Source organism: Primulina tabacum, unplaced genomic scaffold, assembly GCF_025594145.1.
Source record: "Primulina tabacum isolate GXHZ01 unplaced genomic scaffold, ASM2559414v2 Contig631, whole genome shotgun sequence".
In the NCBI taxonomy this organism is placed as follows: Eukaryota; Viridiplantae; Streptophyta; class Magnoliopsida; order Lamiales; family Gesneriaceae; genus Primulina; species Primulina tabacum.
Window position 1 is genome coordinate 52,587 of NW_027459819.1, and position 19,934 is coordinate 72,520.

At 36.5% G+C, this 19,934-nt stretch overlaps 1 protein-coding gene, 1 long non-coding RNA gene and 1 pseudogene across 2 annotated transcripts; 2 read left to right on the plus strand and 1 right to left on the minus strand.

Moving 5' to 3' along the window:
* Window positions 1-769: 769 nt before the first annotated feature.
* LOC142534632 (uncharacterized) lies at window positions 770-8,696 on the minus strand. Its single transcript, XR_012817105.1, has 3 exons — window positions 8,604-8,696; window positions 8,149-8,202; window positions 770-858 (listed from the first exon to the last, which is right to left on the minus strand). It is a non-coding gene; the product is annotated as an uncharacterized LOC142534632 (long non-coding RNA).
* Window positions 8,697-10,877: 2,181 nt separating this feature from the next.
* On the plus strand, window positions 10,878-12,586 carry LOC142534636 (UDP-glycosyltransferase 83A1-like). The gene is made up of 2 exons (XM_075641492.1): window positions 10,878-11,389; window positions 11,626-12,586. The coding sequence occupies exons 1-2, from the start codon at window positions 10,906-10,908 to the stop codon at window positions 12,498-12,500; spliced, it is 1,359 nt and encodes a 452-aa protein (XP_075497607.1). The 5' UTR covers window positions 10,878-10,905; the 3' UTR covers window positions 12,501-12,586.
* A 2,354-nt stretch (window positions 12,587-14,940) lies between these two features.
* On the plus strand, window positions 14,941-19,928 carry LOC142534628 (DNA (cytosine-5)-methyltransferase 1B-like; annotated as a pseudogene).
* The last annotated feature ends 6 nt before the right edge of the window (window positions 19,929-19,934 follow it).

Here is a 19,934-nt window from a genome sequence, read left to right on the forward strand (position 1 = left end):
AAGTTTCCCTATTGATTACCTCTGGATCAATCATGTGTTTTAAACATTTTCAAGAGCCAGATTCTATGCCAACACAACATCTACTTATCACATATCATTGTTGTTGTCTTTGTACAATTTTAAGTAATATACGATTATCTAGGTATAGACAAGGGTAATTTGTTTAGAATAGTTTATATATTGATATGTCGAGGTCACGTAAACGAATCATAGGCATCACATAAGCATCACAATGAACTAAAATTGTAAAAAAAAATAATAATAAAGATAGAAGATCCGAAATGAAATTCGACAACATAGATTATCAAAAACTTAAATAAGCATATATAGAAGACGGATATTACAATTTTCCCAAATAAATAATTCTCTTGCAAAAGGGTTTTATGAAATAAAAGCAGATATGAAAAAAATACATTTTATATCAATTGTAATAATTCGATTAGATAGTTTCACTCAAAAAAAAAAGTCTCTGATTGGGTTCAACTATGTGTTAAATTTGATGAGCAATAATTTACTCTTGGCGAGACATGATGTGGGGCCCATAGCTCATAATCGTTATTACAATGCACTTTGATTATGGTTAACTAATTACAGCGGAAAACGAGTTTAAAATTTCCTTTACAATGAGCCCAAATCATTTTATTTGAATACTAAAAATAGTATTTCATCTCACATAATAAACATGCCCACGCATAATCAAAACCAATCATCTACAAACAACTCATATCATCGGGACATGCCCCTGTATATAGATACATATACATATATACTGGGAACAAGACATAAACATAAAACCTCAGCCTAAGCTGTGGCTCCCTCCAGAAGTACCCTCTCCGGTCTCCTGATATCCTGGAGTACCTGCCATTGTCCACACACAAAGACAACAACAGCCCCCCTTGGGGGTGAGCAAAGCTCCGTATGGAACAACCATCATATATACCACAAGTATCTAAACAATGATATATGGTATGCAATGCATGTATGTCGTGGAGGTATCCGGTCAAATGCCCATCCACTGAGCACATGTCAGAATCAAACGAATCGCTATCAAATCAATGCTCGAGCTGGCACACCGGCCTCAATAAGGGATACTCGTATGATAGCGTCGACAAAGCGCCATCAAATCCCAAATCTCATATCCAATCATCGGGGCCACAATTGTCTATGCTTTACGGGTCATGTAATACCAACATAGCAATTGTGTTCACAAACCCCAGAATCCAATCAAATCATATCATGGTATCCAAGGATCATAGCTCAACGTGCATGTCATGTATCGATGTATGCATCAAACGATGTGTGTTAACAAAACATTTATTTTATACATCGATATCTCAATCACAATGTCATGTATGCCACATAAACTCAACAATTAAGGCATATAGACATGTATTCTCATTCTAATCAGTCAAATCAATCCAACATATATCATATAATACAGATACCTGTCGTATGTTACTCGGTCGTAACATACCTCAATTCTTCATTCCAGTTGATGTAGCCTGAAGATATCGGTATAATACTTTATCTACATCAATAACATAAGTTTGAAACATCTTTTGAAACTTTGAAAATTTCATATCAAATTCAAATCATAACATAATTCAATTCCAACTTCAAAACTAGTTTCTTGTCGGTTATTCTACCGCATATATTTATCAGGATTAATAATAACTGACAAATAATTCTTCAATCTCAATCCAACGATTAAAATTCCCTAATTATAATAAATTAGGAATAATTCAAAATAACATCACTGTAATCATCTCTTCTTCGTTAAAATCATACACTATTCAACAGTCTTCAATTCCAGTATGATTTAACAATTTATCGGATTTATTCCAAAAATAGACGAATTTCAAACATCACTAAAAATATAAAATTTATACCTCAAATCGAAGATCTCATGTCAACGATCCCAAAACTGAAGTCGGTTCGTCGATTGGATAAACCGATAAGTCGCAAGATCGAAAAGAAAAACAAAAAATCCTATATCTATTCTCATCTATCTGCTGTGTGTACATTCGAATGAATTGATTTCTTCAATTCATATTTATCTTTTTCTTTTATTTTTTTTTTAATTTTAAATATTATATTATATAAAATAATATAATATAATATATTTAACATTTTAACATCGGTACATTCCTTTGGACCGGTCAAACGATCAAATTTCTCAAAACTCAAAACATGAAACTTCTATATCTTTTAGTTTTCTACTTTATATCCAAATCTCAAATCATTTGGACTTCATATGACCAAGATATGTCATATTTTATGCTTAAAAATTAATTCATTATTTTTCAACTTATTTACGAAAATGCCATCAAAATAAATTGAATATTTTTCAACTTATTTACCAAAATGTCATTAAAGCTATTTTAGTCTCGGGGTCTCACATTTCTCCCCAACTTAAAAGATTTCGTCCTCGAAATCTCAAACATCTCTATATACATAACATTGGCAAACATATATATGTTACCAGTTATAGTACATATCAAAACTAAAATCAGTAAACGGATCAGAATACATCGAATACAATGGAACATATTGACTAGTATCAAATAAATGCGGATACGAATCTCGCATTTTACTTTCCAATTCCCACGTCGACTCTTCAATACCATGTCGTGTCCATTGTACTCGAACCAAAGGGATCGATTTATTTCGCAATATCTTTTCCTTTCGATCCATAATGCGAACAGGTTGTTCAACATAGGAAAGAGAAGGATCAAGTTCAACTTCATCAGGTGCAAGTACATGTGATGGATCTGGTTCATATTTCCTCAACATAGAAACATGAAACACATCATGAATAGAAGATAGAGCTGGTGGCAATGCCAATCGATACGCAAGATCACCAACTCGATCAAGAATCTCGTATGGACCAACATATCAAGGTGATAACTTCCCTCACATGCCAAATCGAACAGTGCCTCTAAAGGGAGATATTTTCAAAAACACTCTGTCACCTTTCTGGAATTCCAAGGGTCGTCTTCGTTTGTTCGCATAACTCGTTTGACGATCCTGAGCAGCTTTCATCCACTGCCGAATCAACTGAACCTTATCGTTCATTTCCTGTATCATTTCAGGTTCAGTCAATTGTCTCTCACCAATTTCATCCCAGAATAACGGTGATCTACATCGTCTCCCATATAGAGCTTCAAACGGTGCCATACCGATACTCGTCTGAAAGCTGTTATTATAAGAAAATTCAACCAATTGTAAGGCATCTTGCCATCCCATTCTGAAGTCCATCACAATCGCACGCAACATATCTTCTAACGTTTGAATCGTACGCTCAGTTTGGCCATCAGTTTGAGGATGATAAGCAGTACTCATAGCCAAACGCGTACCCATCGCTTCTTGAAAACTACCCCATGATTTAAAAGCAAATTTGGGATCACGATCAGATACAATTGAGACTGGCACACCATGCAGTCTCACAACATTCTCAATGTATAAACGGGTCATTCTCTTATAAGGATAAGTCCGTTCATACGGAATAAAATGTGCAGATTTTGAAAGCCGATCAATAATGACCCAAATAACATCACAGCCCTTGGGCGAACGAGGTAAATGAGTCACAAAATCCATAGCAATATGTTCCCAATTCCATTTCGGGATTTCAAGACTATGGAGCAATCCTCCCGATTTCATTCTCTCGGCTTTCACTTGCTGACAGACAAGATATTTCGAAATAAATTCAGCAATGTCCTTCTTCATACGTCTCCACCAGAATTGAGGTCTCAATGTCAAATACATCTTTCGACCTCCAGGGTGAATACTGTATTTACTACAATGTGCTTCACGAAGAATGGCAGTTTTCAAATCAGAATCAACAGGAACTACCAGCCGACCATTAAGTCGTAAAGAACCATCAGAAGAAATCTGAAATCCAGACTGATGTCCTGCAGATACAAGTTCTTTCGACTTCTGAATATGAGCATCGTTTCGTTGAGCCTTTCGGATTTTCGATATCAAGTTAGGCTCATTTTCAATGCTGAGACAGTGACATAATTCCAATTCGAGTGAAAAGTCCAACCAGAAGTACATATATCCTCGTGTACTTTGGCGACATTGACAGAAGCTAACACAAAATCATGAACTTTACGACTAAGGGTATCCGCAGTAACATTCACCGATCCAGGGTGATATTGAATCTCACAATCAAAATCCTTCAGGAGATCCATCCACCTGCGTTGCCTCATATTCAATCAGATTGAGAAAAAAGATATTTCAGACTCTTATGGTCCGAATAGATAACAAACTTTTGTCCGTACAAATAATGGCGCCAAATCTTTAGAGCAAACACAATGGCGGCCAATTCGATATCATGAACAGGTTAACGAGTTTCATGAGATTTCAATTGACGAGACGCATAAGCAACCACTTTGCCATGTTGCATCAGAACACAGCCCAAACCTTTACCAGACGCATCTGTACACACCACAAATCCTCCGGTACCTGAGGGAATAGTAAGCACAGGTGCTGTGGTCAATCTCGTCTTCAATTCAAGAAAACTAGCTTCACATTCATCTGACCAAATGAATCGTTGATTCTTCTGCGTCAGTTGATTAATAGGTTTAGCTATTTTCGAAAATCCTTCAATAAAACGACGATAATATCCAGCTAAACCCATGAAGCTACGGATCTCAGGAACATTCGTAGGTCTTGGCCAATTTAATACAGCTTCGACCTTCGTAGGATCAACAGATATGCCATGTCTCGAAATGACGTGGCCCAAAAATACCACTTTGTCCATCCAGAACTCGCATTTGGACAATTTAGCATATAAGTGACTAGTACGAAGAATTTGAAGCACCAGTCTCGAATGTTCAGCATGCTCCTTTTTCGATTTCGAATACACAATAATATCATCAATAAATACAATAACGAATCGGTCAAGATAATCTCGAAAGACACGATTCATTAAATTCATAAAGATAGCAGGAGCATTCGTGAGACCAAAAGGCATAACCAAGAATTCATAGTGGCCATACCTCGTACGAAAAGCAGTTTTGGGCACATCTTCATCTCGAACTCGTACTTGATGATACCCAGAACGAAGATCAATTTTCGAGTATACAGAAGTACCCTGAAGCTGATCAAACAAATCATCAATACGAGGAAGTGGGTACTTGTTTTTCACAGTAACCCGATTCAATTGCCTATAGTCGATACACATTCGTATAGTACCATCTTTCTTTCGAACAAATAAAACTGGAGCTCCCCAAGGTGATACACTCGGTCGAATATATCCCTTATCGAGAAGATCCTGTAATTGTTCTTTCAATTCTTTCAATTCCAATGGTGCCATGCGATAAGGAGCTTTTGAAATAAGCGCAATTCCCGGTACAAGATCAATACTAAACTCAACTTCTTGATGAGGAGGAAAATCAGGAATCTCATCGGGAAATACATCCGGGAATTCTTTCGCAACAGGAATCTCAAATAAAGAAGACTCCTTCTTCGAAATATCAATAGCGTAGATAAGATAATCCTCATCTCCGTTAGTCAACAATCGGGACATTTCCAAGGAAGATACCAATGGAATTTTGGCTTGGGAACCCTTGCCATAAAATTCCACTTGGGTCCATCAATCGGTCGAAATCGAACCACTACATGACAACAATCAACAGTAGCTCGATTCGTTATCAAGATATCCATGCCAACAATACAATCAAAGTCGTGCATTGGGAGGACAATCACATTCAGAAATATCACATTATCCTCGTATATCAATACATAATTATGCACAACTTGTTCAGACAAAATAATCTTCCCTGCTGGCGTGGCTATCGACAAAATATCATACAACGGGGTACATTCAATATCGTGAGATGCAACAAATGCATGAGATATAAATGAATGAGATGCTCCTGTATCAAATAAAACACGTGCAGGATAATCGCAAAGCGTGCAAATACCTGCAATCACTCCACCAGGAGCTTCTCTCGCCTGATCCTCGGTCATGGCGTACACTCTCACTTGAGGAGGAACTTGGGCACTCTGACCACCCGGTCCTCGATATCGTGGGACACTCGACTGCTGAAAGGATGGAGTAGTAACAGTAGGTCTCATCATACTGGGGCCAACTCTAAATCCTGGCTGGGGTTGGGAAGAAATCGTACCCCTGTTCGGACATACTCGAGAGAAATGGCCTTCCTGCTCACACTGATAACAAGTACCAAACATACCTCGACACTACTCGATAGTATGTTTACCCCCACAATGGCTACAGTAAGGAGCAATCACAGGACTCCCTCTCTGTGATCCACTCGAATTCGAAGAAGACGAAGAAACAGTACCAGTCTTCTTGAACTTCTTACCTCTCGGCCGCAAAGTAGGCTGCTGGGCTGACACTTGAGGTAGAGGAGTATACTGTGGACCTCCTCGCCTAAGTCCAGCCTCGGCTGCCTTGGCTCGTTCAACTGCCTCCGCGTAGCTGGTAGGCAATCCAGAAACAACATAAGTATATAAAGCAGGATGTAATCCATTTACAAACCTGTTATATTTTGCCCTCGCATTCCCAGCTACGTGAGGTGCATACTTCAACAGATTAGAAAATTTTGAAGCATACTCCGCAACAGACATCGTTCCCTGTTGCAGATTATTAAATTCATTCTCCTGAGCAGTATAATAAGAAGGAGGGGAATACTGCTCCAAAAACTGGGCCTTGAAGACATCCCATGTGACTTCAATCTCGGCCTCTTTCAATCCAATCTCAGCGGCTTCCCACCAAGATTTAGCTCGGTCTTTCAACTGATACAAAGCAAGTTTCAGTCTCCGAGCCTTGGAATATTCAACAATATTAAACAAATGCTCGATATCCTTTAACCATGCCTCTGCTCTTTCAGCACTCTCAGTGCCAAAGAACCTCGGTGGTTTCAAATCCTGGAATCGAGCCATCACTACATCCATGGACAATCCTTCAAATTGCCCAACTATTCTCTCAGTACTGCTACTCGCAATTTCATTTGTGGGATCCATCTACAAATCAAATGATGAATATCACAAATCAATATCAATTTCATAATCTCATCATCTCATATCATCAATCTTATCAGATACTTACTCAATTCAAATCAAGTAAGAGCAAATAATACAAATAAATCAAACACATACGCACAATTCATTTGTGCATATTCAAGTGAACACAAAACTCAATCGAGCATTCCCAGCTATGCTCTGATACCACTCTGCGTGGGGCCCTTAGCTCATAATCGTTATTACAATGCACTTTGATTAGGGTTAACTAATTACAGCGGAAAACGAGTTTAAAATTTCCTTTACAATGAGCCCAAATCATTTTATTTGAATACTAAAAATAGTATTTCATCTCACATAATAAACATGCCCACGCATAATCAAAACCAATTATATACAAACAACTCATATCCTCGGGACATGCCCCTGTATATAGATACATATACATATATACTGGGAACAAGACATAAGCATAAAACCTCAGCCCAAGCTGTGGCTCCCTCCAGAAGTACCCTCTTCGATCTCCTGATATCCTGGAGTACCTGCCATTGTCCACATACAAAGACAACAACAGCCCCCCTTGGGGGTGAGCAAAGCTCCGTATGGAACAACCATCATATATACCACAAGTATCTAAACAATGATATATGGTATGCAATGCATGTATGTCGTGGAGGTATCCGGTCAAATGCCCATCCACTGAGCACATGTCAGAATCAAACGAAACGCTATCAAATCAATGCTCGAGCTGGCACACCGGCCTCAATAAGGGATACTCGTATGATAGCGTCGACAAAGCGCCATCAAATCCCAAATCTCATATCCAATCATCGGGGCCACAATTGTCTATGCTTTACGGGTCATGTAATACCAACATAGCAATTGTGTTCACAAACCCCAGAATCCAATCAAATCATATCAGGGTATCCAAGGATCATAACTCAACGTGCATGTCATGTATCGATGTATGCATCAAACGATGTGTGTTAACAAAACATTTATTTTATACATCGATATCTCAATCACAATGTCATGTATGCCACATAAACTCAACAATTAAGGCATATAGACATGTATTCTCATTCTAATCAGTCAAATCAATCCAACATATATCATATAATACAGATACCTGTCGTATGTTACTCGGTCGTAACATACCTCAATTCTTCGTTCCAGTTGATGTAGCCTGAAGATATCGGTATAATACTTTATCTACATCAATAACATACTCATTCCAATCAATAACATTATTCAAATCAACAATATAAGTTTGAAACATCTTTTGAAACTTTGAAAATTTCATATCAAATTCAAATCATAACATAATTCAATTCCAACTTCAAAACTTAGTTTCTTGTCGGTTATTCTACCGCATATATTTATCAGGATTAATAATAACTGACAAATAATTCTCCAATCTCAATCCAACGATTAAAATTCCCTAATTATAATAAATTAGGAATAATTCAAAATAACATCACTGTAATCATCTCTTCTTCGTTAAAATCATACACTATTCAACAGTCTTCAATTCCAGTATGATTTAACAATTTATCGGATTTATTCCAAAAATAGACGAATTTCAAACATCACTAAAAATATAAAATTTATACCTCAAATCGAAGATCTCGTGTCAACGATCCCAGAACTGAAATCGGTTCGTCGATTGGATAAACCGATAAGTCGCAAGATCGAAAAGAAAAATAAAAAAATCCTATATCTATTCTCATCTCTCTCTGCTGTGCGTACATCCGAATGAATTGATTTCTTCCATTCATATTTATCTTTTTTTTTTAATTTTTTTTAATTTTAAATATTATATTATATAAAATAATATAATATAATATATTTAACATTTTAACATCGGTATATTCCTTTGGACCGGTCAAACGATCAAATTTCTCAAAAACTCAAAACATGAAACTTCTATATCTTTTAGTTTTCTACTTTATATCCAAATCTCAAATCATTTGGACTTCATATGACCAAGATATGTCATATTTTATGCTTAAAAATTAATTCATTATTTTTCAACTTATTTACGAAAATGTCATCAAAATAAATTGAATATTTTTCAACTTATTTACCAAAATGTCATTAAAGCTATTTTAGTCTCGAGATCTCACACATGATCTGATTGAGAAATGTTTATAATTAAATATACCGGTGAGTGAAATTTAAGCTTCAAATATGAAGTTCAAACATCTTGATATTATTTTATATTTGGGAATTAAATGTTGAATTTAAAAAACCTGTAAAATATGACCACTTGACTGTTGATTCTCAACATATAGACAAAAATAAGATGTCTTTAACCCATAACCTTTACCAATAAAATTACCCAAAAAATGATAAAAACAAGGTCGTTAGTTTAGAGTTAATCCAATATTCGATACTTCATCAATAATGATACTCTCGGACCGGAGATAGGTTCGGCCTATTCTCGGAAGTCCAAAAAGATAAAGCCCACACAGGTATTGAGAAAGTCCCGAAAGATCATCTTCATGACAGAGCCTGTCAGGAGGTCACATCATTCACACGAAGCTCGGGAAGGTCATCTAGGCCGACCTCCCAAACGTCCGTAATCTCGTCAATCAAAAAGAGGTGGCCGACCTCCTCTGCCGACATCCCATCATGAGCAGAGCAGAGCCGAGCCGAGCCAACATCCAAGATTTGGGTAACGTGTTGATTGGAAATATCTCGGCCGAGCTTCCGAGCCAAGCTTCCACATGGTCCAGACTATAGACGGGCTCCTATCTATGAGAGCTTCTATTCAGACATTAACATGTAGTCTACAAAAATAAAGTTCAAAAAGGTAAAGCCCACAAAGGTTTAATCTAATCTTGTCTGAGATTCTGAGAATCTAGATCTGTCAAATAATGACTTTATTTTTCTCCTATAAATACCAGGTTTCATTCATTGTTTATTCTTTTATATACTCATTCTACACACACGGTATTCCCTCTGTTTTCTATTATCTGACTTTAGCGTCGGATGGGCTACGCCGGAACAACCTTCCGACCCTCTTTTAACGTTCTCGTTTGTGCTTCCAGATTTTGAAGGTCCGATCTGAGCTCCCCAAGTGAAGATCCGACCTTCCAGCTACCATCCCGAATTTCAGCAACATCAAATAATATTTGGATATCCTCCATATGTTGACCTTTTAGATTGGCTACACTATCATCAAGAAGCCTACTGAAATTATAAAATTGGGAAATTTATATATACGTCTTCTTTTAAATGTCTCGTATCGACTGAATTAAGTCATTAGATTTGTATAGATAAACTTGTACAATTGATCTCTACCTTGAACTAGTATTTTGGGTTAAGTTAGATCTAAATCTCGACACTAACATATAGTTTTCTTTTAATAAAAATTAAATATAAATATAATTCGCATTTAGAAGAAAGTTACAAATTAAATCCAATTCTCATTTAAAAGAAAGTTATAAATTAAAGCTTAATCAATTTATTTTGCATTTTTAGTCCGCTGTGATTGCTAATTTTGTCATCATAGAACAAGTTATAGCTCCACATTGATCTAACCTCCAAGGAATTAAGATTTAACGCCCCGAGATCCTGTAGGAGATTAAACAGAGAACTGAAATCTTGATCATTCCAAGAACCAACAACGATACAACAGACAAACAAGTGAAATAATCGATCACAAAGATGCAACACCTTTAAAACAAAAGATGTAATGCCAACAAACATATCAACGACGGAAATTATTCGATCGATTCCATCCCAGGCATCCTCGTTTAATTCCCTGAGAAATACAACTGAAGTTCTTGATCCCAAACCATTCATTATTTTCGTCGCCCCGTGTATGCCGGCATGCACCTATTATATAATGTAGATGACACGAATTCGAACACCTATATCGATCAAGCACGAACGGTTTTCGAGCGAAAAATGGGGAAACCCCATGTTCTAGTTCTGCCATATCCAGCACAAGGCCATGTTATTCCTTTAATGGAGCTTTCCCAATGTTTAGCGAACGATGGCATCAAAGTTACGTTCGTGAACACTGAATTCTGTCACCAACGGGTAGTCAAATCTATGTCCAACAAAGGGAATCACATACATGAAACGATAGATTTGGTTTCGATCCCCGACGGGATGGAACCTTGGGAGGATAGGAGTGATCTTGGAAAGTTGACAGAAACTTCCGCGAAGGTGATGCCTGGAAATTTGGAGGCTTTGATCATGGAGATCAACGCAAAAGGAAGAGATGAAATCACATGTGTTGTTTCAGATTACTGGCTGGGTTGGTCTATGGAGGTGGCCGAGAGATTTGGAGTGAAGAGAGTCGCGTTCGTGCCTGCGTCTGTTGCAATGTCTGCGTTAAGCATGAATGTGCAAAAGCTGGTTGATGATGGGATAGTTGATAGTAACGGTAAGTCCATTCTGTCGAATTTTGGCTCCAACTCGATTTGAAGTACAGATAATTAAATATTTTTGCTAAATTTAGGACTCAAATTCCTAAATGTTTTCCAGGATTCTAACTAAGCTTATTTACGTTTGAAGAATTTTTTAACTCAAATTACAGAGTAAATAAAAAATATTATTATTATTTAAGTTACTGTTATTAACAAAGGAGATCAATTCGTTACAATATTGCATAACGTGCAGGAACACCCTTCAAGAAACAGGTAATTGAGCTATCACCAGGCATGCCTGGAATCAACACAAGGAACCTAGCATGGATGACCATCGGAGATTTCACCACACAAAAGATCATATTCCAGTTCATGAAAGATAACATCAAGTTGATAAATTTAGCAGAAAGGGTGATCTGTAACACATCCCATGAGCTCGAACCCGCGGCACTCGCCTATGTCCCGAATTGGTCGACCATAGGCCCTCTTCTCGCAAGCAAACGTCTCGGCAGCTCGGTAGGTCATTTCTGGACCGAAGACTCCGCCTGTCTGGATTGGCTCGACGAACAGCCACCACGTTCCGTCATCTACGTTGCATTCGGGAGCTTCACCGTCTTCGATCAAACACAGTTCCAAGAACTGGCGCTTGGCCTGGAAGGCACCAACAGGCCATTCCTATGGGTCGTAAGGGAAGGCACGGGTAAATCCTACCCGGAAGGATTTGAACAAAGAGTCGAGAATCGCGGGAAGATAGTGGGTTGGGCGCCTCAACAGAAGGTTCTGCCACATCCTTCTGTGTCATGCTTCGTGAGCCATTGTGGATGGAATTCGACGATGGAGGGCGTGAGCAACGGGGTGCGGTTCTTGTGCTGGCCGTACTTTGCGGATCAGTTCATCGATGAGAGCTACATCTGTGATTACTGGAGGGTTGGATTGAAACTAGATAAAGATGAAAGTGGGATTATCACACAAGAAGAGATTAAGAATAAGGTGGAGCAGCTTCTGAGTGATGAAATTATGAAGAGAAGGGCTTTTGAGCTTCAGAAAAAGTCTTTGGATTGTGTTGCAGAAGGGGGTAGCTCTCACAAGAATTTTCAAGATTTTGTGGATTGGATTAAAGGAGAGTGAAGCGATTAAGAAGATTTCAATGCGTTTCATGATATCGCAGTAGAAATTATAAGTTTCTTAAATTATTTTAAATCAAAGATAAGCAGCCAGACAATTGGAGAACCGCATGTTCATAATCTGTCAAATGGAGTTTGGTTATTATTTTAAGTATCTATGCTGTTCGTAGCTTTTGAAATAGTCCGCATCTTTTAGAGGAAATACTTTTATTACATTAGATTGTCCAATTTTTTTTTATGTTTTATTAAGTTTTTAAAATTTAGTTTTGATACACTAATTTTTAAATTTTGGTTAAAATATTGAAGTAACATTAGATGCATCACAAGAACTTGCACTCATCATTCCATCGTCTTAATGAGGACTGGTTTACTATTTCTTTTCATGAGGAAATATTCGTAGATATTATGAATTTGAAGTAAATGGTTTACACATGGTAGTGGTCACAGATGGTATTGGACTTTGTTTGGGTATAAAATCTTTTTTTTATTGAACAAATATGAAATTGTTTGCCTTTTACAAAAATAATTCAAGAGATGAATAACAAAATATTAGTTTTCATCGTATATATGGATCAAATCGACCTATCTCACGAACATAGATTAATGAGACGAATTGATTCGATCTATACTTGAAGTGGAAAATAATATTTTTGATATAAGAGTTTTTGTGCTTTTTTAAAAGTTTTTCTTTTGGCTAAGTGGCTCATATGAATTCCACATGTACCAAATCAATTTTGGAACTTTTGATTTTCTGTCGGTATATTACTTTTATGCTAGTTTGAAATTTATATATCATGTGAAGAATTTTCTTGAATCTAGGTTAAAAAGGTTTTTATTGAATTTGAAAATTTTATTTTGGGTAAATTAATCATCTTTGATAAATATTAAAAAAAGTAGATACCGATATGCAAAATCAATATAATTTACATCCCGTGTTTTAAAACCAAACACAAAAAATGGATTGAATGTGTTTGAGAGTTTTTAAAACACTAGGACTAAATGTGCTTGCTTTTTAAAAGTGTATGATATATCAGTATATTGATACTTTTAAGAGGTTTTTATGTTTTATAGACTTTTTGTGAGGGGGTTTAGGCAATGAGACCCAATGATTATGTATATATTACTATTATTATGAATTTGGAGGATAAAGACAAATTTAAAGTCTTGGTCTAAGTTTTTTTTTTTTTTATCATTTCAAATTGCAGTATAGTCATGGGGAAGTCGGTGAAAAATCCCCAGTCAAAACATTTATTTGGGTTCACTCTCTACCCACAAAATTGTGGTACTATGTCATACAAAATGTGGTACACTTCATGTGGAAATGTGGTACTAAAAAAGTACCCAGGGACTGAACACAAAAAAATCGACGGCTGGAGACTGAAGACCAATTTCCCGTATAGTCATTTGGTAGTTTTACGATTTCATTTTATAATTTCAAATTGCAATATGATCTTTTGTTGATTTTTATAATTATGATATTACTTTTATTTGAATATAAATCAATTTAGTTTAAAAAACTGTATAAGCATGCACCGTGCATTAGTATCATCTTAAATTGTGTGAGCATGTGATCAATTGATGGACGAAGGAACTTGTTTTTTAATTGGAAATCAATTTCTCAATGAATATTTTTTTTGTGATATTGGTCGACCAAGTATATATTAAAGTGAAAAATAATATTTTTTATGTGTCTGATCAGATAGAAGATTTATTTTATAAAATTAACTGATGAAAGAGTTTCATCAGACTTTTGTATTGTTAAATATTTATATCATATCCTCTCTTGTTTTTTTTTTTTATATATCTAGTCACATTTGATTTTTAATTAATCTATTTATCATTAAAGGAAGCGATCCCACCATATATATAGATTGCAATTGCATCTCATCGAGTATTTTGTTGTATTCTCTTTCATTTCATATCCATGCTTTCATATAAGTTGAGAGCATGTCGATAACTTATATGACTTCAACATCCGAGATTTAAGACAAGGTCTCACGTCCGTAACCTAATTATAATAAATTTTTTTCACAACAAAAATATAAAATAAAAAAAATGTGACCACACGACCTATCGAAAACCAAGAAAACTCAAGCTTTTTTGCTCCGAGCCGTTTTCTGTCCAAAGTTATTTCATGGTCCATTATATGTTGGCGTGTTCAACCCATTTTGATAGTTCTACAAATACATAGACTTATCAAAAAAACAAAAGGTGAAATAAACGTGACATATACATCGATAATAAATTAGATTAATACGAGGGAAAATTTAAAGAATTTAATAATATTTATGTAGCTTTTAAAATTACCAAAAAGTGACGATTTGACTCTTTAATATATACTGTAGTTTGTGAATTTTTGCAAACACGTGATTCATTGATTTATATTTATTTATGCTTTGAAAACCATTGGAATAAATATCTATTCGAGTAAAAAATATTTTACAAAGAAATCATAAATTCGGAGAAATCCCGCTGATGGAAGATGCCGTTTGGTTTTTGGCGCTCATCCAAATTGCCTAAATTTTTCATTGCTTTTCAAAATCCTGACGCAAAAGCCCTAAAAAACCCACGAAAATTCATTTTTTTTCTAACAGGTGTTGGATTTTGGAACAGGTTCCTCTCTCTCCCATCTGTCGTCTCTTTGACAACCTACGTTTTTTTTCTTTCTTGTTTTTCTAAATTTTTTCATCGTCTATTGCAGCTTGGTAAGAAGATTTTCGTGCCCATTGTTTTGGCGAGAAATTGGTGCATTTTGGCCTCAGTTGTTTGATTAGACCGGAGGGGTTGAATCGGCATAACAAGCTATAGAAGGAGGTCTGGGGTAAGATTTTGGGCATTTAATGTTTGCTGATTTTGGTTTAATTCTTTTGTGGGTTTAATTATTTCAGCATTTGATTTGAAAACAATCCATTGAAGATCTCGATCTATCACGCTTTGAATGATTCCGGATTACCTTGATACCCGAAGCTTGTGTTTTCTTAATTTTTTTTGGAGTGTGATGGTTGAATGAGGGCTCTACTTTAACAAATCTCTCTTTTTTGACGCTCGGGCATTCTCCGTTAACGCCATCAATCTCCTTCATCTCTCTCTTTGTTTCTTTTCTTTCTTTTATCTTTTAATTGATGCTGATTTGTCAAACCTTCTATAGAAGAACAAAAGATTTATCATTCATGGAATATAAACCCATGTATGAAATCCACGGGAAGCATGGTTTGCTGGAATGGTTGTGGCTCGAATTTAACGGTTTTAGTCGCGGAGAATACCGTTTTAGTTCCAATTTAACGGTCGGGGCGCGCAAATTTTAAATAAAGAATTGAAAAACTCAGAAATTTAATATAAATTCTTAGTCATTAGAAATTAATTCATCAATATATAATGTATTCCAAAATATGTAATGTATACAACTCCATCATACGGCATATATCATCTAAAATCTAAAAATATTAAACAAGAAGCTTCAAATTTTACCTATGTTCTATAGATCAATTCATTAAATGTTTTAGCATGGTAACTTTATTTAGTCAAAAATATCAAATCTGATTAGAAAACAACGATAGGGGAAGTCTTGTGCAGATTCAGTCCGAACCAAGAAAACAAGTGAAAGGATAATTGGAGGCGTTTCTCATCACCGTTTTTGGTTTGCTTGGTCCTAAAAAGTTTACAAATCTGTAAAAATCTTGCAAAATTAGTCTACGAGAATCAATAAAAATCTTTTACAACTCCGTGGGGATTACCGTGGTTAGTTTAATGATTTACCATAGTTATTTCGTTTCAATTGTGTACCAGATTTTTTACTATGTAAGAATTGCTTTAGTGAACTAACGGCGTATCATTTTGTTAATCGTTATTCATTAATAGTTGGCAAAGTCGAGGTTATTGAATTGAGTATAACTATGCAGTAAAGTTTGATAGATATAAGTGTGGGTGGATAAATTCCTAAATTTTGCATTTTTACAAGGTTTAATGGGATGAATTATGACAAGGTTAAATTGTATGAACCGGTATAAAAGATAAAAGACGTAGTTAAAGTGCACTTAATTTGTGGTTATCTTCCCTGGGAACACAATAGTTGGTTTACACACAGCGATAAGGTATTCCTGTGCACTTGCATCAGGACCAGTCAAAGCAACTTTTGGTTTTTTTATGTTGTTCAATTAGTTTGCTTAGAGTTTGAAATGTGAACCAATATTTTTTGTTGCATTGTTATTTGAACTTTTGAAATGAACAATTTGAAAGTATCAAATTCCTAGAATCCTGATTGTGACAGCGTTGGGCTTTTGATAAATATGTTTAGTGTTGTATTTATGTAGCAATGGCCAAACAGACTCAAAAAGGAAGGCATGAGAATCAGTCAGATGATAGCCAACAAATTCAACACCCCAAAAATCCACAATCCAGTAGGAAGTCGACTTCAAGTAAGCTCATAACCTTATGAATTAGACATTTGCATAAAGTTGGTTATTTTAGCATGAATACAAGTAGATGACTGGTTTTTAACTTTTTATTGCCAAAAATGTTATTCGTATTTTCCAATATATGGACCAGGCCGACCACCTCTATTTTCGCAGTTCTAGAGATATCTCAACTGTCTGTTGTACCTCATGCAGCCTTAGTTTTAAGCATTAAGCAATATCAATTTTTTTCTTTATCGCATTTATTTCATTCAAACTCATTTTATGCTTTCAAATCTAGATTGATTCTGATGCCAGCTTTCTATTCTGTTAACTCACATCTAAGTTGTTGAAATTTTTCATGATTTATGTATATTTTTATTATTTGTGCCCAACTTTATTTGTGATTGATCTTGATACTGTTCACATAAGAAGAACACTAATGAAATCTTTTCTTTAGATAAAGTTAAAGTGGCAACCGAGCAAAAACAGAGAAAGAGGCCTGCCTCACAAGCCAATGATGATTCCGTTGTTTTGCGAAAAATGCCAAAGCGATCTGCCGCATGTTCAGATTTCAAGGAGAAATCGCTTAACATAGCGGAAAAAGACTCCATAATTGAAACAAAAAAAGATGTTAGTGTGGAAGATGAGTTGTTGGCTGTTCGTCTGACTGTTGGACAAGAAAATGGCAGACCATGTAGGAGGCTCATGGATTTCATCTTTCATAATTCAGATGGGGTACCCCAACCTTTTGAAATGTTAGAAGTTGATGATATTTTTATCACCGGTCTCATCTTGCCGCTTGATGAAGGTGTTGACAAAGACAAAGCAAAAGGAATAAGATGCGATGGCTTTGGGCGCATTGAAGAATGGTCCATATCTGGTTATGAAGATGGGTTGCCAGTAATATGGATCTCCACGGAGATAGCTGATTATGATTGTCTTAAACCGTCTGGAAGCTTCAAGAAGTTCTATGACCATTTCTATGCCAAGGCTGTTGTCTGTGTTGAGGTTTACAAGAAATTGTCCAAATCTTCTGGAGGAGATCCCAATGTAAGCCTTGATGAATTGCTTGCTGGGGTTGTGCGTGCAATGAGTGGGATGAAATGCTTCCGTGGTGGTCTATCTATAAGGGATTTCATTGTTTCACAAGGAGACTTCATCTACAACCAACTTATAGGACTGGATCAGTCATCAAAAAGGACTGATACCTATTATTGAGCTCCCGGTCCTGTCTGCTTTAAAGGATGAATGCAGCAAGTTAGTAGATCTCGTCCAAGCTCAGCCTGCTCATTGCCTGGGAGTCTTAGGATCGGTCCAAAATACGGAGATGAAACAGCAAAAGCTTATCTGCTATTTGTTGTCCATTGGAAGAAACTGAAGATTCAAAAATGGCAAGGCTATATCAGGATCAAGAGGTCTGGTGCTCAATGAAGCAGAAGAAAAGCCAGGGTTCTGCCTCCTGATCTAGCCAATACTACATTAAGATCAATGAGGATGAAATTGCCCTGACTATCCTTTACCTGCCTATTATAAGGCATGCAGTGAAGAAACTGATGAATATATAGTTTTTTGATAGCGGTGGTGGTGTATATGATATAGATGACTTGCCCAAAAACAGGCTCCACAACTGGGCTTTGTACAATTCAGATGCTAGATTGGTTCCGTTAGAACTCCTACCAATGAAACCATGCTCTGAATTGATGTGACCATATTTGGCTCAGGAGTAATGACTATTGATGATGGATCTGGTTACAACTTGGATGGTGAATGTGCTCGTTCTTCTAGTGGTTTGGCGGATTCCTGAAATAGAAGGGATGCCAGTTTTCTTGAGCGAGATTAAGGACTGGGTGATCGAGTTTGGATCTGAGATGGTTTCTATTTTTATACGGACTGATATGTCCTGGTACGATCTCTCTCCTCTCCACCCCTCCACATCTAACCATCCATAACATTTGTGAATGTAACATTGTGAGTGCAAAAACACTAGCATGCATCTGTTAACTATGCATTGTAATACTTGAACTGAAACACCAAACACTTTTGTTGTCATCGGCGTTTGGTTTAGAGTGCGCGACGTAATTGTCCAAGATGTCAGTACCTTAATAAATTAATAAAATCCATTAGTGCAGTGGATGCATTTTAGAGAAAGCATAGCTATACTGTTTTTTTACTTGGAAAATTTAAAATCATGAAGATTTGAAACTCATGAAGCTTCTTCACTCGTAACTGTGTATCTTCCTTTAACTCTCCAGGTATAGGCTTGGAAAGCCCTCAAAACAATATGCTGCTTGGTACGAGCGGGTCTTGAAAACAGTAAGGGTTGCAGTTAGCATCCTTGCTATGCTAAAGGATGAGATTAGGCTGGCAAAGGCTTCCTTTTAATGATGTTATCAAGAGAGTTTCAGATTTCACCAAAGATCATCCCGCCTTTATCATCATCCAATAAGGAGGTGGTGGAAAGATACGTGGTTGGGCATGGTCAGATTATTCGCAGCACTTTTTAGAATTTCCTGACAGAGGTATAAGAAGTGTGCATTTGTTATTGGCCTCGTCAAGAAGATGGAAGAGAGACATCATCGGAAATGGCTAGTCAGCAAGAAGAAGGTTGTGTTGAGGAATGGACAAAACTTGAATCCCAGATCTGCAATTGAGCCCGTTGTCTCCAAAAGAAGCCTATGCAGGCAACAACAACCAGGCTAATCAATAGACTCTGGGGTGGTTATTATTCAAATCACTTACCCGAGGAATCAAATGAAGGAATCCATAGTGAAGTAAAAGAGGAAGATGAGATTGAAGAGCAAGAGGAAAATGAAGAGGAAGATGCTCTTGAGGAGAAATTGGCAGTTCAAGACAAAAGTCAGATACACGGTTCAGCACAACGGCAAACCAAGTCTTGTTCAGGTAGCAAGTTAGTGAAGTGGGTTGGGAAGTCAGTGGGCCAATTACCAACCGGAGAGGCTTTATATAAAAGGGCAACAGTCCATGGATATGAAATTGAAGTTGGTGGGACTGTCCAAGTTGATGAACTAGGAAACGATCTGGCC